This window comes from Halichoerus grypus, chromosome 4 (assembly GCF_964656455.1).
Source record: "Halichoerus grypus chromosome 4, mHalGry1.hap1.1, whole genome shotgun sequence".
Taxonomy (NCBI): domain Eukaryota; kingdom Metazoa; phylum Chordata; class Mammalia; order Carnivora; family Phocidae; genus Halichoerus; species Halichoerus grypus.
In genome coordinates, this window is record NC_135715.1 from 72,187,977 (window position 1) to 72,213,908 (window position 25,932).

Consider the following 25,932-nt stretch of genomic DNA (forward strand, 5'->3'; position numbering starts at 1 on the left):
CCTTCAACAGAGGAATGGATAAAGAAGATGTGGTCCATATATACAATGGAATATTACTCAGCCATCAGAAAAGATGAATACCCAACTTTTACATCAACATGGATGGGACTGGAGGAGATTATGCTAAGTGAAATAAGTCAAGCAGAGAAAGTCAATTATCATATGGTTTCACTTATTTGTGGAACATAAGGAATAGCATGGAGGACATTAGGAGAAGGAAGGGAAAAATGGGGGGGGTGGAATTGGAGGGAGAGATGAACCATGAGAGACTATGGACTCTGAGAAACAAACAGGGTTTTAGAGGGGAGGGGGTAGGGGGGATTGGTTAGCCCGGTGATGGGTATTAAGGAGGGCACGTACTGCATGGAGCACTGGGTGTTATACGAAAACAATGGCTTGTGGATCACCACATCAAAAACCAATGATGTATTGTATGGTGACTAACATAACATAATAAAATTTAAAAAATAAAAAAAATAAAAGTTCCACTTCCTGTTCTGCTTTAACCATTCTATGGCAGGGTCCTATATTGAATTGACAAAACGTTTCTCACATCTTCTCTGGGATGCTTTCCTTTCTGATGGAACCCATAGGGATCTATGTAAATAACATGTCCATGAAATTCGGGTACCTGCTCCCATCATCTCCAGAGATGCCTGGCCCTTTGGCAATGAGCACTAATGGACACAGAGCATTTGATAAAATATTTGGTAGTAGACCAAACTGTAATCCTAATGTCATGCAGAATGGGAAACGCTTTAGGTTTTAAGCTGTGGGTTGCCTACACACTGTGCTATGCTTCCAGACTGATCATTGTTTGTTTGCTTTTGTATAAAGGTTTTAACCATTTAGAAATTGTTTGAAGTATAGTTGATGTACGTTACGTTAGTTTCAGGAATAATTGTTTATTTATTTATTTATTTTTAAAAGATTTTATTTATTTATTTGACAGAGAGAGACACAGCGAGAGAGGAAACACAAGCAGGGGGAGTGGGAGAGGGAGAAGCAGGCTTCCCGCCGAGCAGGGAGCCCAATGCGGGGCTCGATCCCAGGACTCTGGGATCATGACCTGAGCCGAAGGCAGACGCTTAACGACTGAGCCACCCAGGCGCCCCAGGAATAATTGTTTATTTAAAAATAATATGGAGGATAACTTTGGCAGAACTGAAACTTGGATTTCTAAACAAGAGATGAGAGATGAGAAGGCTGATGCTAAGACACTTCAAGCATTTTATTAATGCTTCTACCATTCCTAATAGTGCAGCTCTATCCAAATGCTCTCTTGCCTGTAAGCATTCTGTCACAGCCCACACTGCATTGTTTTAGAGCACTGTGATTCTAAAGAGGATGCACCAAGTGCTGAAAGATAACAAAACAGTTGCTTCCATTAAACCAAGTGTTGTGTCTTTAATCTTGCGTATATTGCATGCATTTTCATTGAAATGGCACCTCTACTGAGCAATCTCTTTTCAGGGGTTCATAACCTGAAATTTAATACATTCTGAATTTTAGGTGTTCATAGGCTGAACATGAATACATTCTGGCCTGAAATAACTTGTGAATCAACATGAACAATAGCAGTGGGCTGTTGGTGATTATGATCCATTTTATACGAGGTGGCATCAGGCCAAGTTGCCCACATTCTTCTGAACAGTAAAACTGGGTAGAACAGAGGCCAGTGGTGATATGCTCCAAATGTAATGCGTTTCCTGCTACTGATAGAGAAGCACTACCTAACAGACAAAATCTTTATGCATTTTTAGGGTGTGAACATTCTTCTGTTCCTCTCCCTTTGCATCACCAGATGAAGGTCTACCAGACTTCTCCACTAAATACTTTACAAGCTATGTCTTGTGCCCTGTCAACCAGATCTTGACCCTTGCTCCAGGCAACTCAGATAACTTTCATGACATCGTATGGTATATTGAAATGACCTGTTGTTAGCTCTGCGGAGGTGGTTTTTGAACTCGTTCAATAAAAGAGCAGCAGTGTGGGAGTAGAGCATTTTTTTGGAAAAGGTATCTCCTTGGTCGGCAGGAGATTTCTCACTGGCTAACCTTAATTAACTCTGATGTCACATGAAAAGGAGCTGTGCATGGGTACAGGTCATTGGGAGGGTAGGCTCCTGATGGTAGCCCGGTGACAGGCCTAATGATAAATGAAGGCGCCCTGTTAAACCATGACCCTCTGAGAAACCAGCGTCAAGGCAAAAGCTCAGAGAGGTACACTGAAGACGTGCCCCTCGTAAACACTGATAGTAGGAATGTCGAGGTTATTAGAGGACTTTTCTCTTGGTAAACATCTTAAACCACACAGAATTTTCTCTTTTACAAATAACTTTTATAAAGGAAAAATGAGCAAAGCCTATAACTCACGCATGGCTAGGTTGCAGACTGTCCAAGTTCTGATTATTTTAGACATCAGCCACATCACTTGTTAATACTGTGGTGTCCTCTGTGCCTTGCACTGCAAAAGCTATTTAGGGGTTTTGTCAACTGACAATTAAAATACAAATTGTAAGACAGCTTTCAAACACACTACAGCAGAATTATTCAAATGAACCTATCTGTAGGGGGATGCCAACCCCAACTGCTGAAATTAAACATTTAAGTAATTTCTTCACTTGTTTTTTTTACACTTGAATTCAAGACATAAATGCTATGTAAAGGACTATTTAAAATTTTCTAGTTTAAAGCATGGAGATCAGATGCTTGACATTTCAAATCTAATGATTTGGGGATTACTTTGAATAGCAAAAACTCTAAAGCAAGAAGCCAGTGAATTCTTGTCACAGGTCCATGCGGTGAAATAATGAGTTTAACATCATGTAAAGATGTAAAGGACAAAAGCAAGTCCCTGGGATTAGCAACTTTCTACAACTTAAATGTATGGTTGCTGGACAGCAGCTACTTCAACATCCAGTGCTTTGTGGACCCTGAAGATCAATAACACAGTTACCCTAATCTGAAATAGCCTGTATTTGACTGTCCAAAAGTTGCAAATAATCTTATCAACATAAGGGATTACTCAGCAGTAAGTCAGTGCTATTGCCAAATACATGTCAATTTCCAAATCCCAGCCAAAAAGAGCTTTCCCTAAGGCCTAAAACAATGGAGAATACAATTCAAACACACCCCCCAAACCTCTTTCACTACTCTATCTGCTTCCCCCCACCCCTCAAACAAACTTGGTGTTTTTGCAGAGAGAAAAGTGTGTGCATCCAAATAGATAGGTGTGTACATGTATTTAGGCTAACAGCCTTTTTTCTCTAGGGTTTTCCTTGACTCAATGCCAATTGTTTTGGGGGGGGATAACATTTTGAAAACGAATATCATGCCTAATTGTGGGGTTCAAGCTCTGCGACTGCCATGCAAATCCCTCTGGCTTTCCTTTCTTCGATGTAGTCTCTTGGTAGATGGAATATGAACCCTTCGGTCTTTCTCCATCATGCCACAAACGAGAGCAACATGCACGTACGTTATAATGCTCTCCATCAAAGTGTGCGCTGTCAGCTCATGGTGTGGTCTTCATTTAAGACAGCCATTCTAATAGTGCATTCGGTTATAATGTACGCTTCATATTACCTGGTAAATACTATAATAGAGGCACAACACAGAGGTTGAGACCAAGATTTAGCTTTTTATTAAGCACTAGAAACACTGTAAGAATTAACAGCCCAAACACAAATTGTGGTAGTTTCTAGAAATTTGGTTCACCTGCAATTGCATTCTTAACCTTTCTCTCAGCCTTGCCACCAACCAGAAAGAGTCTATAAAATTTAGTCAGTGAGACTTAAGCTTTTAATAACCTACATCTTGGGGAAAGAATATCTTCTTTTATTATGAATTATGTTTAATTAACCTCACACAACCTTGGTAAAGGCTCATGGTCTTAAAATCAAATTTTGGAAACATGATACTTGGGGATTTATACTTAGATAAAGAGGTCATTTATCATGTAGGATTATGTACTATTGAAAACGTGGTATGCAAAATCAAAGACAGATGCATCTCATTTGAAATAAATCTAATATACAAAGCTTTGCATTAAAAAAAACAAATTAGAGATCAATTTTAATATAAAAGGAAACACCAATAGGTTTCTTCAGAGAGCTCTAACAACATAATTTTCAATGTGACTCAGTTTGTTAGAATTCCAATTTAAATAGTTAAAATTCAAAGTATGCTATTAGAAGTGACTTAAAATTAACATCAAATTAAATTTAAAAGGTTGTAATTTGGGGAAACAATGAGTTTTTTGCAATATGTTTGTAAAAGTTCTAATACATAAAGAGTGATGTTATCGAGCATGAAGGAAAAATGATTTCTCAAAAATCAGCCTTCTAAAGCTTTAAGCTGGAAAAAATAACTAGTATAAAATCTAATACTGATGGGGTCATGTGTGGCAGCAAAGTTAAAAATAGTTCCATATTCTATGTCTTCCACTTATCTCTGTGATTACTTTAGTCATAAGTTTGTTTTTTTTAAAGTTTTATTGAGGTAAGATTCACATACCATAAAACTCGCCATTTTATTTTTTTTAAAGATTTTATTTATTTGACACAGAGAGAGAGGGAGAGCACAAGTAGGCAGAGTGGCAGGCAGAGGAAGAGGGAGAGGCAGGCTCCCCACTGAGGAAGGAGCCCGATGCGGGGCTCGATCCTAGGACCCTGGGATCATGACCTGAGCCAAAGGCAGATGCTTAACTGACTGAGCCACCCAGATGCCCCAAAACTCACCATTTTAAATTGCATAATTTGATGCTTTTTAAATGCATTCAGAGCTGGGCAACTGTCACCGTTATCTAATTTGAAGAACATTTTCACCACCCCAGAAAGAAACCCCATAGCCAGTATTAGTCACTCCCCACCCCCCACCTCCCCCTGCCCCTGGCCACCACTAATGTCCTTTCTGTCTCTGTGAATTGCCTATACTAGACATTTCATACAAATGGAATCATACAATATGTGGCCTTTTGTAATGGGCTGCTTTTACTTAGCATAGTGTTTTTGTTTTGGGTTCTTAAATAAGAGAAATTTATTTTCTCACGGTCTGGAAGTTGCAAGTCCAAATTTAAGGTATCGGCAGGTTTGTTTTCTTCGGAGGCCTCTCTCGGAGGCTTGTAGACAGCCACCTTCTCCCTGTGTCCTCAAAGGTCTTTCCTCTGTGCACCAGCATATCTTCAAGGGTCTTCTAGTAGTAGCATGTGTAAGTACTTCATTCCTTTTTATTGCCAAGTAATATTCCATTGTATGGGTATACGGTCATCGTTGATAGACATTAGAGTTTCCACTTTTTGGCTTTTATGAGTAATACTGCTGTAGGTACACATTTGTATACCAGTTTTTATGTGGACATATGTTTTTAGTTCTCTTGGATAGATACCTAGAAGTGGAATTTCTGGGTCATGTGTTTAACCTGTGTTTTACCATTTGAGGAACTGCCATACTGTTTTTCAAAGTGATTGTACCATTTTACAATCTGACCAGCAATATATGAGGGCTCCAATGTCTCCACATCCTCACCGACACTTGTTATTGTCTGTATTTTTTTTTTTAAAGATTTTATTTATTTGACAGAGAGAGAGACAGCGAGAGAGGGAACACAAGCAGGTGGAGTGGGAGAGGGAGAAGCAGGCTCCCCGCTGGGCAAGGAGCTCAATGTGGGGCTCGATCCCAGGACCCTGAGATCATGACCCGAGCCGAAGGCAGACGCCCATCGACTGAGCCACCCAGGAGCCCCTATTGTCTGTCTTTTAATTTAATAAAACCTAGGAAGTATGAAGTGGTATCTCACTGTGGTTTTGATTTGCATTTTCCTGCACTTTTTCCAGCATCTGTTCATGTGCTTATTGGCCGTTTATAAATCTTCTTTGGAAAAAGGTCTATTCAAGTCCTTTGTCCACTTTTTAAATTGGGTTATTTGTCTTTTTATTAGTCATAATTTTTTTGACATGATTTCTAACTTGTACATTGGTATCAATTACTGTAATCTCAGGATCATAGAATTTTTAGGCTGGAAGGAATTCTAAAAATCTGAAGCCATCCCCTCTGTTGGGAGATGAAGAATCTGAGGCTTAAGTGCATGCCTATGGCCACAGCAGAACTAGTTAGTAGCTGAACTGGGGAGATCACTGACTCTAAATCAAAAAGGGAAAAACATAGATGTTTCATGATTTATACTTGGCTAAGGCCCCTTTCTTACAGAGCATAACTCTTGGAGTTCCATATAGTAGAGGTGAAGGAAGGGGTGGTATCTGGAAGGAAGAGGAACTGAGGTTTGTCTTGAAGTTGTATTCAACTAATAAGAACACTGTTTTTACTTGGGTCAATAAAAAACAGCAGTTTTCTAACGATGCTTTTAGTCCAACTCTACATAAGAGTCTTCTCTCAGTCTTAAAAATGATAGACAAGGCCGTCAGGTTCCTAATGTCCTATGAGCAAGTTTGTTCTGTTGGTATCCAGCAAGGTAGCTTTGAAGAAAGAGCCTCACTCATTTGGGCTTTGGCTTTGATTGCAAAATAAAGCCGTTATTTACTTGAAACTGTACTCCCACTTCCCCCTGAAATCCAAGAAAACACTCCATTTTGCGTAACGAAGCGAGGGTGGAATGGAGAGTCGTGTTTTAGAACCGTCTGGATATGGGCGTTCCAGCAGAGGTTTGGCGTGTGGGGAGGGAAGGGATTTTTGTCAACGAGTCATAACGTTCTATTCTCTTTCCACCTACCAGACAATAAATACAGAACGGACAGACAGTGAAGAAAATATTCAGGCAAGAATAATACCAGTTTTGGTGTTCACCTAGGTCCTTGTACACAGACTGGTCTTTCAGGGGTATTACACTGCAATGCTTGATAGCTTATTCTAATAAAGAAGCATGTGATAAAGCCCACTTCCATGGTCTGCATGTTTTTTTGTTTTGTTATTTAATTAATAATTTTCCTGACGGAAAGACATCTCTTTGCCTCTCATGATTGCAGTAGTCCCCCCACCATATGTGTGGTTTTGCTTTCCATTGTTTCACTCACCTGAGGTCAGCTGTGGCCCAGAAGAAGTGATCCTCCTTCTGATGTAAGGTCAGGAGGTCATTAATAGCCTAACGCTCCGTCACAGGGCCCATGTCGTCTACCTCACTTCGTTTCATCGTGTAGGCATTTTGTCATCTCCCATCATCATGAGGAGAAGGGGGAGTGCAGTACAGTAAGATATTTTGAGAGAGACCACATTCACATAACTTTTATTACAGTATGTTGTTATAATTGGTCTATTTTATTATGCATTATTGTTGTTAATCTCTTACTGTGCCAACTTTATAAATTAAACTGTATCATAGGTGTGTATGTATAGGAAAAAACACAGTATATGTCACGTTAGGTACTGTTGTGGTTTCAGGCATACACTGGGGGTCTTGGAACGTGTCCCTGCAGATGAGGGGAGACTGCTGTATATTGTAGTGGATTTTGATGAAAATAGTGGTTCACAGACCACCTAATTCACTGAGGGGACAATAATTTGTTTCAACCAGACTTTTAGGCTACCATGGCAAACAGTGGAAAGTTCTGATCCCCATCTGAGCTTCACAAGGGGAGAATCCCTGTTAAATTCTAGCACTCCACCCTTGGAAATAAAGTATCCTGTGGATTTGTTTCTAATTGGGCATCGTGACTCTGAGCTACTTGCTGAGAAGAGCAAACTGAGTTTCATATGGTGTGACGGTGTATATGGATATGTATATGTATTTACATTTTACATTTTTACGTATATCACTAGTGAAATGGAGAAAGTGCTGACCTACAGTAGACACTCAAAAAGTGTTAGTCAGATCTTTATTACTCAGGTAGGTATATGGAAAATTAAATTGCTTTAAAGAAATGTTTTAAGGCCTAATGTGATTTCAGAGCATTTGAGGAATAAATATTTCACTTTCCTTTTTCCCTATTAGTTTTCCTGTTAAACTGTAGTCTTGGCACCTCCATTAATCTTTATGAGATTCTAGTTTCCTTTTAACTGAAGAATGATGGTATACTCACAGTGTCCAGTTACTTGGAAATAGTTTCCTTCTACTTCTCCTTTCCTTTGTTTAATCAACTTCTTTAATCTAGCTTCCTCATTCTGAGTGCAAAATTCATTGATGTCAGTGGAGACTAATGATATAGCAAAATATTTTTCTTAGCATTTTCCCCCTAAGCTTTCCAATAACTCTTATTATTTTCTGTGTCTTATTTAACTGCTCAGTTGTGTTGCTTTCTTTCGGTGGGAGGAGGGAATGGGGAGTGCAGAGAGGAGAGTGTGGATGGCGTATTCTTTAAGGGGATCTTCTCTATATAACACTCCCCTCAGCTGTGATTTTGGTGGCTCTTTGAGGTCAAAGCTTCTTTCTTTCTTTTTTTTTTTTTTTTAAAGATTTTATTTATTTATTTGCGAGAGAGAGAATGAGAGACAGAGAGCACGAGAGGGAGGAGGGTCAGAGGGAGAAGCAGACTCCCTGCTGAGCAGGGAGCCTGATGCGGGACTCGATCCCGGGACTCCAGGATCATGACCTGAGCTGAAGGCAGTCGCTTAACCGACTGAGCCACCCAGGCGCCCCCAAAGCTTCTTTCTGATAAGGGTCAGGAGTATTGGTTTTCTAGGGTGCTGATAAAGATTCATATGATTTGGAAACGAACCAGCAGGCACTGGGGTTTACCTCATGTCATGAAAAGGGCGGCTTCTTTCCCCTGGCTTCTCCTGGATGAGAAAGCACACCATCTCCGCATAAACCACAGGGATCTCTCTAAGTCGTGCCAGAATTTTCCACAGGAAACTTTGCTGGATTTTTTCCAGCACATGAACAACTACTCAGTTAAATCTCCAGAATTCCATGCCATAAAGAAGGGCAGAAACTATTCTGGCCTGGAAATTTTTTCAGGATAGGTGTTATCAGTTCCTGGCTGTGGCTTTAGAAAATCTTAGTGTTCCCATGCATCGCTGATGTTGAGCCCTCTGTTGCCTTAGGAAACTCCTCAAGATGAATAAAATACCAAATGTGTCACTGGGTACCTGAATGGGTTGACTTGTTCTCTGGGGTTATTTGATAGACCAGTTGGATCTATAGGAAACAGTGATTTTAATTTGAATTAGTTAATATCAAGTCATTTTTTTTCCTAGCAGTAATTTGATACCAGGACCTATTGTGTATAAAAGTTACATTTGCATTAATTTATTTCATCAGCAACCTCAGAAATGCAGATTAAGTTAATGGAATGTCTTTGCAGTTATATCTCAGCAAAATATTCTCTGGCAGAAGTGGGGGGAAGCAGTTCTGCTAGATGGCAGTGACTGGGCATCTGTCCCACATCAGGGCAGCACCATCACTTAGATGACCCAGCGCTGAATCCACACACCACGCCTGCAAGGTAGATCGTGGGTTTTCCGGTTTTACGCCTGAGGATACTAAGGAGCAACAATGAAGGAAGGCTAAGGTCATGCAGCTAGTAAATGGAGAAATTAAGCTTCAAATGCAGATTTTTAAACTGAGTCTAGTTTTCTTTGCGATACTAGGACCCACAAGTAACGCTAGAGAGCACTGCTAGACTTAACCGTGGAATTTGACATGTGTATCTCATCTCACAGATCTGTGATCTAACATAAAAGCCTAGAGGATTCAGCTCAGTCTTCTATCTTGAATTCCACTGCATGAACCTATTTTTCAAGTAAAAAAAGTATTCCCAAAGATTGACTCCAGGATTGGCTTAACTTTTCTTCTAAGAATATCCATCCCCTCCTGCTTGTCCCTGCTAATCCTGGGCCCCTGATCTCCTGCTTTTTGCCAGGCATCTGCAGCTGCCTCTGCAGGAGGAGGGGGAGGGAAGAGGCGGGAGAGATCCTTATTGATATTTATTGTGATGAGTCCATGCCCAATGCTGCTTCAGGAGAGGATCACCCTCTATAGCACGCGGGGCTCCAAGGATCATGGGACTGGAAATGTCAGAAATGGACTGAGAGATCCAAGGTCATCTAGCCCAGTCTCTCATTTTACAGATAAGAGAACTGAGCTCTGGAGAGACAGGTGGCTTGGCTAGTGTCACACAGAGTCCCTAGGGTGGATATTATTATCGTGTTGTATAGAGATGTGTAGATTTCCAGGCACTTTCGCTTGACTTATCTCATTATCTCACAACATTCCCCGTGAAGTATGCTTGTCAAATGTCACGTAGGGGTGAATAGTTCCTTTTTTTTCTTTCCATTATAGAGGGAACTTGGAGATTATGTAAGACAAACCAAAAGGCTTCTAAAACTGATTTTGGTCTATAATTGGTTTTCCTAAAGAGGAAACTGGTTCAGAAAGAGAAATGACTCGCCCAAAATATCATGGCCTTACTAATCACTGAGCTATGTCTAGAACCCAGGAAGTTTCTGTACTTTGTATTTGGAAAAGAAGATCAGCTAGGCCTGTAGGACCAGATGATCCACCATGGTAGAAGTTCAGTTTTGAATGACACATTTAATCCTGAGAGTTTTTAATGTTACTTTATATTCTTAACATGGCTGCATTTAGAAACATGCTTGAATCTATTAATGTTCTAAATCAATGGGTTTTTGGATATTATTTAAGTCATTTGGTAAAATAGGACATATAATATTTGTGAAAGAGGCTTGGATTAGAAAAAATTTGTGAATTAAGAGAATTTAATATTACACATGCCTTTTTGCAGATGCAAGTAAGTTAAAGATTAAAAGTTACCTTCATGGAAAGATATGACTTTAAAAAAAAAAAATGAGAAGGCAATTTGCAAATAATTCTTTTCTAAAATTTGTTTTCCAGGATCTAGTTCAGGTTCAAAATTAAAAGGTCCTGAACTGAGTTTAAAAGGCACCCAGCACGTCATGCAAGCAGGCCAGACACTGTATCTCAAATGTAGGTAAGTGGCTGTGTTGGCTTGGGGATAACCTGATTGACTTTTCTTAGGCAAAATCATTCCCTGGCAGAGTAGAAGGGTCGCCTCTCAGAGAACAAAGGTGGGGATCTATGTGGTCTCTTGCAAGCTGCCAAGTGCAAGCCACATGTATCCAGCTTCACAAGGAGAGACTCATCACTCACTGGAAGGGAAACAGGGAAGGGATGCCCTGAACGAACATCTGTGCATTTTTCTTCCAAGTTGTTTAAAAGCTTTCTAAATGTGTTGCTTCTCTGTAAAGAAGAGGAGGACTACATTTCAAGGCCCTCAGAATAGCGCTTCCTAATGAAATGGATGCTTAGGACCTGGCCCTAGCCCTAACTGTGTTTTGTTTTCTTATCTGTGATTGCAGAGGGGAAGCAGCCCATTCATGGTCTTTGCCTGAAACAGTGAGAAAGGAAAGCAAAAGGCTGAGCATAACTAAATCTGCCTGTGGAAGGAATGGCAAACAGTTCTGCAGTACTTTGACCTTGAACGCGGCTCAGGCAAACCACACTGGCTTCTATAGCTGCAAATATCTATCTATACCTGCTTCAAAGAAGAAGAAAACAGAATCTACAATCTATATATTTATTAATGGTAGGATTTCCATTTTCTACATTCTGTTTGTTATTGCTTTGCAGTGGGTTATAAATCTACCCTGATCCCTTAGAAAGTGGGCATTCCTAGCGCTGAAGGAAGTGGGCCAGGAAAGAGCTTCTGCCCTGGAAACTGGTGGAATGCCTTTTTAATGCATTTCTTGAGGATCAATTTCAACCATGATTTTCAAGAATGCATAGTTAATTGTGTGTTCCCTGCAGGGACAGTTTCTTGCCTATTTTGTTCACAGTTGTATCCATAGCACCTAGAATAGTGGCTGGCATGTAGCACAGCTGGATGAATAAATGAATGACAAGATTTTAGTTCTATTTCTTAATCATCTAGAAAAGCAAAACAGAATACAAGATTTTTTTGTCCTTTAGCACAACACATTCACTTATATGTCAGAATTGTAAAATATTGTTCTTTCTACTAAATTTATAAATGTAATGTTGCTAATGTCCCTTGAATGTTACAGAGTTGGTTCCAATAATTTTGTATTATTTCATGTTCATTAAGCAAGTATAATGACGTAAGAACTGGCACGTATCATTACATCGTAGAAAGGGTAAAAATGAATCATTTTTCAATTACAATTTTTACGGTACCATTTTTCACTCCGTGGAGAATGAATATATGAAGTGATACTCAGAGGGAAGAAATGCAAAATCCTTAAAGAACTATCAATTGACAGTAGAAATGGATGCCCGAGAAAGAATAAGGAAAATGGCCTGTCACTTTGTTCTTCCTTGTTTATCAGTTCCAGCCAATTTCCAAAACTTAATGGGATTTTAAAAAACAACAAAAAAACCCCGAGGCTCTAGAGAACGCAAAGCAAAATTAGCAGGCTCCTCAAGCACAAATCAAGTTCAAAAACAAAACAGAACAAGCAACCACCGTGTCAGTAACCTAAATATACAATATGGTGGTCTTTGCATGGGAGGCAAAACAACAGAACTACGTTTTGCAGGATTCTCTTTTTAATTTTTGAAGCAAGGCAACGAGACAGTGTTTCACCTAAGCATATCATATAATAATGCAGACTCAGCGCTCCTGTTTTAGGAGACCATAAAGCAGCTATATGATACTGCCAGAAACATCTTTTTAGCTTTTATCAGCCTGATGTAGACTGAGCCACTTTTCTGCATTCTGTTCTTCCAAACTCCTGTTTTTACATTTTGCACTTTTCCAGGGGGGTAGATAACAACTTACTAGCAGTTTGCCATCATAGGAATGTAGCCAATGTACTTCAAAGTCGGAGGGGGAGGTAGGCCTGGGATCTTGGCTTGGGGAAGTCAGCCCGCGTCCATAGGAGGGAAGGGAGGGGGACAGGCAGGAAATGGGGCATGTTGGAAAAGGTGAAGAGCAGAGACAGAGACTTCCAGAGAGGTACTTTTGCAGCTCAGGGAGAAAGCAGACACAAAGTTTGATAGTGGGGAAAAAAGTCATATACTCAGCCATCTGTTCTCTTTTTCTAGTTCCACATAGTATCTTACGTTCCTTCTGGCACTGGCAGAGGAAAGAAAATGCTTTTATTCCCATCTCTCCAGGGGAAAGGGGGAAACATTCATACTAAAATTCTCATAAAACTTTCTCCTGTGGGTTTATCAGAGTCTGACTTGCAAATCAAATACTTAAATGAGTAAAAAAAAAAAACAAAAAAGACCATCTCTTTTATTTTTTTTCCTAAAAAATAACGTTTAGCTATTTTCACCTTTACCTCCTACATGCCTATTTAACTGGACTCTGAATAGTAATGCCAGTTTTGTGTCCTTTCCTGATAGTGATGTTGAGCTCAATACAAACTTTCCTGAAGTCCAAGGTAGCTGTAATAGAATTTATTAAGCAACTGTAACTTTTTCAAATAGCGTAACATTTTATGCACTGCGTATTTTCATTATTGTATCAATTCCTTTGAAAAAAGTTGGTCTTTATTTTTTTTTTCCTTTTTTTATTTATTTATTTATTTTTTTTTTTTTAAAGATTTTATTTATTTATTTGAGAGAGAGAGACTGAGAAAGAGAGCACATGAGAGGGGGGAGGGTCGGGAGGGTCAGAGGGAGAAGCAGACTCCCTGCCGAGCAGGGAGCCCGATGCGGGACTCGATCCAGGGACTCCAGGATCATGACCTGAGCCGAAGGCAGTCGCTTAACCAACTGAGCCACCCAGGCGCCCGGTCTTTATTTTTTTTTAAGATTTTATTTATTTATTCATGAGAGACAGAGAGAGAGAGAGAGAGAGGCAGAGGCAGAGGGAGAAGCAGGCTTCCCGCTGAGCAGGGAGCCCGACGTGGGGCTCGATCCCAGGACCCTGGGATCATGACCTGAGCCGAAGGCAGAGGCTTAACCGAGTGAGCCACCCAGGCTCCAAAATAAGTTGGTCTTATGCTTCCATTTTAATTGAATACCTACTACATTGCAGGTTTAATTTCATTTGGGGACACAAAACTTGTCCCCCGATGGCTCAGAATTGTCTCAGGATTAACAAAACTCCAACCAGTTCCTGAAACACAGCTGGTACACACTAGATGCTAACTGGTTATCACTTACTTACTGCTGTGGAATATTTACTTTAGAGCTCATTGTTCTGTTTGGAGACTTTCTGCCCTGAGAAGCATCTGTGGATGTACTTGCATTTCACTTTGATTTCCCATGAAGTTGAGAAACAGTGTTCGATAAATCTTTTGAAAAAGACATAGATTTGTAGTCTGATAGGGTTCCAAGAAAAAGAATCAGGGCTGTGTAGCTTTGTCCGTGTAGAGCTAGCATGTGAATTATAACCAAACTATCATCTAGACATCGTTGATTGCCTGCTGGGTAATGGGCACATTTCCCACCTGAGCACTGATTCGGACGTAACATCTGATACGCGGTGGACAGACACATTGGCATCACCACTTTGGCATTACAGCTTTGTATAAATCCACCAAGCCTCTGACATAATACATTACATCAATTTAATTATTCAAGTAATTATATTTAACCACTTTAATTACTGAATTGTCTGGTAAATTACCATTTCCTTTAATGTAATAACTTCTTACATTTGTAAGAAGTTTCGTTTAAACAAATGGTTTTGTTTACATTATGCCGTTTAATTCCCAAAACAACCCCATGAAGCATTCCTTTCTTCATTTCACAAGTGAAGAACCTAAGATCCCCTTCACGTTGAGACTACATGGGGAGAGACCGGAAAAGTATTAGCAGCAGAGTAAGGTAGTCAGATTTTTCCTTTCAGATTCTCAGTGGTGGGAGGAGATCCAGAGGCTGGAAGACCAGGGATGGGGCTGCTGTGTGCACTGACGCAGGAGAGCTGGTGGTCCAAGGTCACTCTGAGAGCTGTGGAGAAGGAGAGAAGTTTGGGGGTTGGAGGGATTTAGTTGGCCTTGGTGAGTGGTTGGGTTCTGGTGAGGGAGAAGAGTCAGAGCCCCTCAGAATTCTGCAGGGGCACCTGGGCGGCTTGTATCCATAGCCAAGTAGAGCTTTGTCTCCCTAAATTACATCCTCCTCTCTTGGTATACCCTTGGCTTGGTCTTGATAAATGGCTGTTGAATAGCAGTAGCGGAAAAATACTATATATATTTTAGAAAATTGCTTATGCAGAATGAATGGAATCCCCCCATAATTACAGCTACAGAATTCTGGGTCATAAAGAAAAACAAATTGTAAAGCACTCCTTAATGTTTTGCTAATTGCAAAACAGAAAGATTTCTAGATGAATAGTAATGTAAGGGCTACTTAGGTGGTGTTCATCCCCTTTGCAGAGAGGGAATGCCTTTGCATGGCTTTTCTGACCTTTTGGTATACATGAGAAATTGGCTCCAGCTCAGCCTTTCCTAAAAGTTGGAGGGTTTCTTTGAAATTATTATTGTAATATATGAGTTGTGGTCATAAAGTAAGAAAGCTGAGCAGAAGAGTTTTTAATGGCATCTCCGAAGTATGTAATATTTTGTCAGCATCTCCGGTTTAGTTAGGAAGACCTTGAACTTAGCATGCTGAGCTCCCCACACTGTGGAGTCAGCCTGAATTCCTCCTCTCTCCACAACCAAGCCTTTCAGGGCTCTTTAAAGTATGTCCTCTCTTAAAAAACTATAATTGAAAAGGGAAAAAAATGGATGTGTGTGTGTGTTATCGTTGGGTGAGTATCTTCTACCTCTTCCCTGTAAGAGAAACTCATCTCTTTTATTCTGATTTCTTTACCTGATTGTTTTTCTCTCTGAGTCTATGAAAGCAAATGGGTTGGAGCATTTTCCTGACAGATTTTTCCGCCATTGGTTCTCTCATTTGTGTCAAACTGATGAGATGTGCATAGCAGCTTAATTTTAGGTAAAAAAAATTATCAGACCCGTTAAGTACATCACTAAAAAGTAGTAGAGGTTCTCTTGACTCAGATATTCTGGGAGAGACGGAGTGCCTGGCTCAGACGGTAGAGCATGTGACTCTTGATCCTGGGGTCATGAGTTCAAACCACACGTTGGGCATAGAGATTACTTTTAAAAAAAGTGTTTTCCAGGTATTCTGGGAGAGAATAATCATCATGCCTTCACATAAATGAGAGAAAGCTCTCCCTGGCTATGGGACCTCCAGCAAGTAAAACTAGTAATGGCACAGACCTTCTGAGAAGGGTCCAGTGTACTCATTTGTACAGATTTTGCTGAAGAGCTTGTACATAGTTATCTCTGAGATCAACTATGTTGGTATTATTTCTTCCATTTAATACACAAGAGAACAGCTTCAGTGACCTTCAGAAGCCAGAATTAAGAAAACGACAAGCCAGGATGGGGATCCAGGTCAGATCCCTAGCTATTTCCACTCCACTGAAGTTCCAGCTATTGACTTCAAACTGTTAAACTAATTGTTGTTTTAATCTTTGAGAATATAGATTTGATAGTTATTAAAACTTTTAAATTCCAAATTCAGTTTTTTTTTTTTTTTTTGAGGAATGATCAGTTAAGTTGATGGCAGAGTGTTTTTCTGGGCAATGGACCTTAGAGCCACAAATCCTGATCCCAGAGAGCTTTGTGTTGTTGCTTGTGGGGAACAGAGCCTATCTGGGGCCATCTGCACGCACGCTGTTCCACTGCTGCGTTCTAGCTCATGCGATATGGGAGAGAGACATAGCTCTCTTTAAAAGTTGACCAGGGCTTTAAAAAATGTACATTCCAACATGGTAATGGTCTGTGGAATCAAATTAATGGGTTGTAATCAGCATTTAAAAAAAAAAGCAGGGGCACCTGGGTGGCTCAGTCGTTAAGCGTCTGCCTCCGGCTCAGGTCATGATCCCAGGGTCCTGGGATCGAGCCCTGCATTGGGCTCCCTGCTCGGTGGGAAGCCTGCTTCTGCCTCTCCCACTCCCCCTGCTTGTGTTCCCTCTCTCGCTCTGTCTCGCTCTCTGTCAAATAAATAAATAAATAAATCTTAGGGAAAAAAAAAAAGACTAGAATGGAAAATATCCAAGTATATTGCAAAAGGTAAGGGTAGGTATTGTGTGGGGAAACATTTTTTTTTTTTTTAAGATTTTATTTATTTGTCAGAGAGAGAGAGCGCACAAGCAGGGGGAGTGGCAGGCAGAGGGAGAAGCAGGCTCCCTGCTGAGCAAGAAGCCTGATACGGAACTCGATCCCAGGACCCTGGAATCATGACCTGAGCCAAAGGCACATGTTTAACCGCCTGAGCCACCCAGGAGTCCCTGGGGAAACATTTTTAAATAAAACTTGTGTTTCCATCTTATACACATAGCACACACACATACCCACATATATGTAAAACACACGAATGTGTATGTGTGTAAAATGGAAACAAAAGTTTAAAGAATCTGATGTAAAATGTATGTCTTATTGTGGAACTCAGAATAAATAAGTTAAAAGTTTCAAACTTATCAAAGTTTAAACAAGTGAACTTACAAAAGTGTTAACCTGGTTTAGACAAGATAGGTCCTATCTGTACTTTTTATTTAGGAAAACAGCACCAGTTATAGAAGCACTATGGTGAGTTTTTTTTTTAAGATTTTTATTTATGTATTTGTCAGAGAGATAGCACAAGCAGGGGGAGCTGCAGGCGGAGGGAGAAGCAGGCTTCCGGCTGAGCAGGGAGCCTGATGTGGGGCTCGATTCCAGGACCCCGGGATCATGACCTGAGCCGAAGGCAGACGCTTAACCCACTGAGCCACCCAGGCGCCCCTAGTTTATATAAATAGATTTGTGAGCATTTTTAAATGCACAGGCTCAACATTTATAGAGAATAGCTGCAGTTCACAAGTGGATCTTTCTAAGGAGTGCCGAGGACTCCTCCAGCAGTACTTACTGAAGGCGCCGTGCCAGTGTTCCGTGAAGCAGGCACTTTCTGTCCCAACACTGCCCCCCGTCGGGTTCCTTCCCCCGTCTCATGCACGGTGGGGCCCACGAGAGATGCTCAGTCGACATGGCTTAGCTGGGTGATGTCTGAGCAGCTGGTGTTTGTTGCCTCATTTGCCATCCTGGTATGGCAAGTTCAACCAGCAGAGCCATTATAACAATCAGGGACATCAGTGAAAACAGCAGCAATCTGCAGATTTACTTAAGCCTCGTGGCTTCCATCTCTTACGCTGTAGCGATGACAGCATTTGTAAGGTGGTATGAACAAAGGATGCTAGCTCTCCAGCCTAACCTGAAGGGGTTCTTCATGCTTTGGATTGCATCAGCTGGTTGCCTGGTCAGATGCACCGCATGGTGCAGGTCAGAGCCGTGATGGGCAGGGAGGGCGATGCAAGGCTGAACGGACTTTCAGAGCTTCCAGAAACATTTCAGTGCAATACCCCTCGTAGTTTCGTGAAACTTTTGAGGAGAAAATATTGTTTCTATTTATCAAGATTCTCCTCCAAGGGAAAAGATGCTTAAATGGTTTACGTTTTGTAGGAAGAAAGAAAATTAGAAACCAATTTAAAAAAAAAAAACAAAACTCGTAGCCACACTAGTTGGCTGAATTCTTTAGGTTCCGGATTTCTTGGCAAATCTGTGACATTGTCTGTTATTGCTAGATTCATGTCTGGAGTCATCTCCAGTTCCCCACACCTCCCTTACTCACTTCATCTCTATCCCTAACCTGTGGCTCCTACCGCTTATTTTCTGAAACTTGAGTTTATTCTAGCATGGCATCTTTCAGTAAGAATGGCTTTCCAAAGTTTTGGTCTTGGGGGTGGTCTGAGATTCCTGTCCTAGTAGTCTCTCGAGCACACAGTTGTTGCAAAGAAAACTTACAAGTCACCTCGCAGCACCAGGAAGCAACGAATGCAGCCAGGTCAGCTGATGGATCATGTTTCTTCTTCTTCTTACATCGTTGCCTATTGTATTTGCTCAGGAGACAGATGAACACATTGAGGTGAACAGAGTTTGGACTCTCAGCCTTTGGAAACCCAGGTGGGCTTCCTAAAACAGCAGTGGTCTGAGGCTGATTTGCATTTCCAGAATTCTACTACAAATGATCTTCTAAAAGGAATTCCTAGGAACACTGTGACCCGTCTCTGCATACAGCTTCATCAGAAATTTTAGTGCAACGTCAGGTTTTGCTGGGTTGGTGTTTTTTTTTTCTCTCATTTTGATGAAGTTGTATAAAAGGGGAAAGAAATATTTCTAGGATTTAAAATATACACTTGATGACACTGTTGATTGGAATGGCAGATTTTTCCTTGGGAAATGGATCCCTCTGCCTCCTAGCTCTACCCCCTCTAGGGCGCAAGCATGAAGGAGATGATCCATTCTATCCATCATTGGGGACAGCTGATTAGGACCACATGGTGAGAGTTTAGAGAAGAGTAACTTAACTCTTATCCATTCTCCTTTCCAACTCTGTGAAAATTTGATAGAATAACTTCTTGGTATCTTCAAGCCCTGCCATTTCATATTTCCTTTCTAGAAACATTTTGTCTTTAGACCAAGGGTCTTTGGCCATAGAAAACACTTATGTGTGATTGGGATGGAAGCCCCTCCTATGTAGATTTGCTGACAATTGGGAGCATTGCATCTTCTTTCCCTGGTCCCTGCCCCAGACCTTGTGTTTACCTAGCATATTCCTAGGAATTCAACCTTAGCCCTTGATGGTACCTGCCAAATGTTCCGGCCCTTTCCTCAGAAAGAGAGTGTTTTCTAACACTCCCTAAGCTCCCTACCAGAAAATTTTGGCCAGCTAGCTAAGCTTTGCTATACAATTGTATATCACAAGACATTGAGTACAACTACATAAATACTAAAAAATAATTGGAATGAACATAGTCTTGAATGAGCCATTTGGACACAGCCTAAGACTTTGAGAAGTTAACGATTGAGGTACAATCAATGAAATCTCAAGATGGCAGTGAAGTCCAAAGGCAATAAAATTGACTATACCCTCTCATTTTCCATACATCAAAACTTTATGGCTTTAAGGATTTTTAAAAATCTCCTCTAAGTGATCTTTTAAGAACGGGCAAGGGGCTTTTTCAGGAGAAATCCCCTTAAGCCGAAAAGGCTTTAAGTTTCTGACATTCTGTAACTTTCTTTAACAATGATAATGAAATGCCTGCCCTATCTGGAGACCCAGAGAAGATCTGTTTTGATCTTTATGGTCCTTGCAGTTCTGATATTCTTACGTTTTTCTTTACTATTTAAAATATTCATTGTTTTGTCATCTGATGCATTTTGCTGGGTTACCTTGGCATCGTCTTGACCCACAGATTGCGCTTCTCAAAATGGGTGACTTACTAAAACCATAAACACCCTGCTTTCCCTCATCAAATGTCAACCAGTGGGCTGTTGTGAGTTGAAACCACATGATCTGGTTCAGATTAGGTTTAAATCCCTGTTCTGATACATGCTAGGTCTTTGACTTTGTACAAATTCCTTAGTAAGAATAATGGTTAACACTGAGGTCTCACTCTGCTGGACACCACGGGAAGCACTTTGCATAAGGGAATGGTTTTCATTTCCTCCACAGGGCTCTGAATAGTGCTGCCATTTTGTCTCCATTTCACGGAAAGGTTAAGTAACTTGTTCACATAAGGAGTCCTATAACCGATACACAGTAGAGAGGGCAACGAAGTTCTTGCCCTTCGCCACCTCTAACAGTCAGGAGTTCGTAGCTGTGTGAGCGTTTACTCTGACGGCTACTGCTGTTGTTAATGTGATCAACTTCTGAGCCTTGGCTTCCTCACCTATAAAATGAGAAGAGGACTACTTCTCGGGCTTGTCAGGAGATTAAATGAGATGATCAACATAACGCTGTGCCTGTGCTTAGAAGGATCAATCAGCAATAATTACTTTTGTGAAGGGCACCATGCTGGGCAGACTAGAAATTATAGAGATGACAACCTTAACTCTCAAGGGGCCTGCAATTGTTCGAGCAAATGAAATCTGTTACAATGAGCCAATTGCAAAGCACTATGGGAAAGAGCAGTAAGAGGAACATAGACCAGGACGCTCTGCCTGGGACACTTCCCCCTCCCCACACCTCCCTCCAGCTCTTCTTCATCAGCTTACTCTTACTTTTCAGGTCTCAAGTTAAACATCATCCCTTCTGGGTACCTCCCCAGGCTCCCCCAAACTAGGTTTGGTGCTTCTTCTGCTCCCTCCCCCTTTCACATAGAACTCACCTCTCCCAGGCTCTGGGAGGACCAGGACTGACTGTTCTAGCTCCAGCACCCTGCACAGGGTCCCATACATAGGCGGTGCTCAAGAGTGTTTGCTAAATGAAAGAAAGGAAGGAAGGAAGGAAAGAAAAAAAGAAAGAAAGAGAAGGAAGGAAAGAAGGAAAGATGGGATTTTTCAGTTACATTAGCCTCACCTCATCTCCTGGACTTTGCTGAGGAAATTGAGGGCACACTGAGCAAATGAGCAAAATCTGGGGGCAAAACTCATCTATCCTGTGGCCGAATCACGATCCTAAAAATTTCCAACTGACTTAAACAGTGAACTGGGATTAACAAAATGAGATTTGACAAGAATAAGTGTAAAGGACTACATTTGGCTTTCAAAACCCACTAACTACCCTGGGACCGTCCAGGGGAGGCTGTGACTGAGTGAGACGGACAGAGACTCCACATTGGCCAAGGCAAAGAATCCAATCTTGGACCGCATTAATAAATACGTCGCATTCAGAATAAAGGTGGTGCGTGTCTTACCATTTCGTTTACACTTCAAGATGGACAATGAAAACAGGAATTCCAAGCAAATTGCTCAACCCCTCTAAACTTCATTTTCACCATCTGTAAAATGGGCACCTGCCTCATAGGGTTGTGAGCATCAAATAATTGGATGACTTTATTATCCCCATTGGCAAGGAACAACCAAAGAAAGGAACTGAAATGTTTAAAGAAGTAAAGAATTGGGTGGGAAAAAAGGAGACACTATAGAATAGTCTCTTTCAAAGTTTTCTTATATGAAGAACAGACTAAGCTTCTTCGTCTTTATGAACCTAGATGGCAGAAGGGCCATCTAAGAATGAAAGAAGTCAAGACAGGCATTTCAGTTTGACAAAAGGAAACACTTTCTAATGTCTAAAGCTATCCAAAACAAACTGTCTTGGGACCTGGTGAATTCCCCATGTGTCCAGGTATTCCAACACAGGACAGGTGCTCACTTGGTGGGTCTGGATGAGATGATGCCTCAGGGTTGTCCCCCTGTTGGGATTCATTGAGGACTTGGTGTGTGTCACTATCATTTATTGATGTCTGGCTCAGATTCGTTACACATATCATCTCATTTCATGCTAACAATGCAATGGAATAAATTCCATTGTAAGTCTCCTTTTACAGAAAAGGTGGCGAAATTTGATACTGTGCTCAAGGTTGCATACTCTGTAAGTTACCAAGTCAAGCTTTGGACCCTGATCTGGGTGACTCCAAAGCCCCCGCTCTTTCCAACGTGGCTTTGCCGGGGCTTCTGCCCCAGCCGCCTGGGAGCTTTGTGTGCCGTATGAAACAGAGTGGGGGAAGGTGGAGCGTGGTGCAGGATTGCACACTGGAAGTGTGTGGGCCAGATTCAGCTGACATACGTTTTGATTGGCAGGCAGAGTGCTTTTGGCTGCCAATATTTAATAATTGGAGGAGTTCACGTAAAAATCTGATTCCCTACTTATCTTTAAAAACTGGAAATTAGCCATATTGGCCCCTATTCCACTTGGCAACAGCCGGCTGCCGCAAGCAAGGATTGCCTCTTCCAGACCTGGTCCCCACACTCTCAACGGTCAGCTTTCTCACCGTCTCTCATCCTGTTACTCCCATTTGCCTTCCTTGCCCGGCCCCCAGAGGGATGTCCGCGTGCCATGCCCAGTGTGAACATTCCAAGTGAATGAATGACAAATCGTAAGTTTGGGAATAGGAAAAGCGCTTGCCACCCTTTCTGGATGAGGACTCTGAGCCCCAGGGAGTCCCATGATGGCACAAGTTGTCAGTGCAGGACCTGAACGGAACCCTGGCTCCAGACTCCTCATGACTCTGGAAGGAATGTTTGCCTGATAGCTGCTCTCTAGGAGAACCCGAGTCCCAGCTGGGGAGGGGGTGACCAAGCGCCCCCTGTACTCGCCGACTGTACCCTTGGAAGGAATTCCATCTCTAGTCTCCATAAAACAGGACCTTCTCTGGTTTGGCTGTTCTCGGTCAGGAGGGGGCTGTCACAGAGACCACCAAGGGATCACTGGCACTGATAGCAGAGAGAGCTAAGCTTGATTGCAGTCGTGAGAATTACTTGTCAGTCTGTGTTTCGGATTTCTAAGTTCTGTCAGAAGGACCACGCTACCCCTGTGTCTGTGCCACCATTTCTCCCGTTGGGGTGGATATTTGAAGGTGGTGTTGCTCCCGAGTCATTCAGGAGGGTCAGGGCCAGATGTCGGTGTGGTGGAGAGAGAATGGTCTAGAATCAGGAAACCTGAATTCAGTTTTGGCTCAACCGTTCATATTATTCCTGTGCTCCTTCTCTCTGGGCCTCAGTTTCCTCTTCTGTAAGATGAGAGAGTGTTAGGATATCATAAAAGCCTCTTAACAGTTTTACAGTTTCATGATTCAGAGGCAGAACTGGAAATAATAGGACTTGGGACATGGCCAAAATCTTGGCAGTAGAAGAAAGTTACAATAGTCCTTCAGAGCTCCTTGCATCTTCCTCTCCTTTCTCCTTCATTTGTGCTTCATTTCCTTCCTTCCTGCTGTCTGTCCTTCCTTCCTTCTTTCCTTCCTTCCCTCCATCTTGCCTTCCTTTTGTCTTTCCATCCATCCATCCATCCTTCCATCTTTCCATCTATCTTTCCTCCTTTCCATCCATCCATCCATCCATCCATCCTTCCTCCTTCCTTTCCACTCTTCCTCTCTTCCTTCTTACCTTCCTTCCTGTCTTTCTCTTTTTCTTTTCTTTTTGAGATGCTTCAGATGATCAAGATGAAGAGCTAACAGATCATTCAACTAAGCAGCTTTGCGTGAACACCCAGTCAGCGAGGTTCCAGGGCACGCGGAACGCCTGAGACCTCTGCTTTTCTGGATATTATAGTCCTAGTCAAGCTTACCATCTACTCAGCACTCCAACTACCTTATTTAGATCTTAGCTATAATTTTTAAAAAATGACGTTCCTCTTCTCCTTTAAGGCAACATTTCATACTTTTTCCTCTGATCAATCTGAAAATTTCTGTGTGGGGGAGGTATGTGTGCTGAGCAGAGAGCTGAACTGTAGTAGAAAGACCTTGAGTTCACGGACTATGATTTATGCACAGCGCTGGGTATTTAATACATTCCGATTTCACCTTTTTTCTTGCTTCACCTGATATCTTCTCCATAAACATCAGCTGACTGTCTCCCACGTGCCCAGCCTGTGCTGGACACGGAGCTGAGATGGTTGATTACCCTGATCTGCCGCTAGCTGCCCATGTTTCAAGGAGCAAGTTCATAAAAGATGCAAGAGGAAGGAGTGAGGGTGGACTGTCGTCTGTGTTTTCTGCTCTCCTTTCTAACTCTTGTCCTTTTCTCCTCCCTTGCTATTCAATTAGCTGTTGTAACTGGGCCAGTGGGGCTTCAAAGTGAGACAAGGCAAAACTACATGTTTCTCTTCTGAAGAAAGGTAGTCAGGAAAGAGCTTTTCCAAAAAGAGACATTTCTTATTTTGTACCACATAAATAATACATTTTTAAAATTTTTAATTTTGGGATAGCATCTTGAGTCTGAGACATGATGACCTTTCTCTATTTGCCTTGCTTGAACAGAAATATTTCTGTACAGTATCTATCTAGATGACAGAAGCTGGAAGCTGATATTCCCAGGTCAGCCACCCCAGGATTTTTCTCACTTTTGAATCCAAATACTGAGCCACCACTATTGGTAACTGTGATTATAGATACAATCTATAATTAGGGTTGGTGGTAAACTACCACTGAGGTTTTATGATATTCATTTGGAAAATCAGGATAACTTGCTAGGAAATACCTAATTGAATACTCTGTATGGCCTATCATCCTCAGACATGTTAGTCAAGTGACTTCTTTAAATGAAGGCAGAGATGTTTCACTGTGCTCCCAGCTGAGCAGGGGCTAAGAGGAACGGAAGGACATATTTGCAGTCAGGATGACTTTGTCACAGGGGAAAATTGCATTTTTCATGAGTAGCCCACCCGGATGCAAAGGGGAGTGGGAGAAAAAGGTTGCAAGGACCCATAACGTGAAGAGTTTGCACTGGATGATCTCCAGGAACTATTCCAGCTCAAAAAACAGTGCATCACTGTTTTTAAGAAAGAGCCCCAAGTTCTGGTGTTTTCAAAGTGTGCTTTTGAGATACAACAATTCACCCATTTAAAAGTGTACCATTTAATAGTTTTCAGCATATTGACAGATATATGCAACCATCAACACCGTTAGTTTTAGAACATTTCATTATCTCAAGAAGAACCCCTGTACACTTTAGCTATCACCCTTTCTCCATCCTTAGCTCCCAGCCTGAAGCCACCACTAATATATTTTCTGTCCCTATAGATTTGCCTATTCCGGATAGTTCATAGAAATAGAATCAAATATGTGGTATTTTATTATTAAATATATAAATATATTGATGGCTTTTTTCACTCAGCATGTTTTAAAGTTTATCCATGTTGTGTTGTACCACGTATGAGCATTTCATCTCTTTGTTGCTGGATGATATTCCACTGTATGGATCTACCACATTTTAGCTACCCATTTATCAGTAGATGGACATTTGAGTTGTTCCCATGTTTTGGCTATGACATTCATATACAAGTTTTTGTGTGGACATAAGTTTTCATTTTCTTGGGTAGATACCTAGTGGAGGCATTTGCTGGGTCCTATGGTAACTCAATGTTTAACCATTTGAAGAAATGCCAGACTGTTTTCCGAAGTGGTTTTACCATTTTACATTCCTATCAACAGTGTATGAGGGTTCCAATTTTTCCAAATCCTTGCCAGTACTTGTTATTGTGGGTT

At 41.4% G+C, this 25,932-nt stretch overlaps 1 protein-coding gene across 1 annotated transcript in view; it reads left to right on the forward strand.

The window, feature by feature from the left end:
• The window catches only part of FLT1 (fms related receptor tyrosine kinase 1), a 170,878-nt gene that overhangs the window by 15,826 nt on the left and 129,120 nt on the right, over nt 1-25,932 (forward strand). The window contains exons 2-3 of the mRNA XM_036077056.2: nt 10,803-10,899; nt 11,288-11,514. Coding sequence (XP_035932949.1) covers nt 10,803-10,899; nt 11,288-11,514 — 324 coding nt within the window. The remainder of the gene's footprint in view (nt 1-10,802; nt 10,900-11,287; nt 11,515-25,932) is intronic.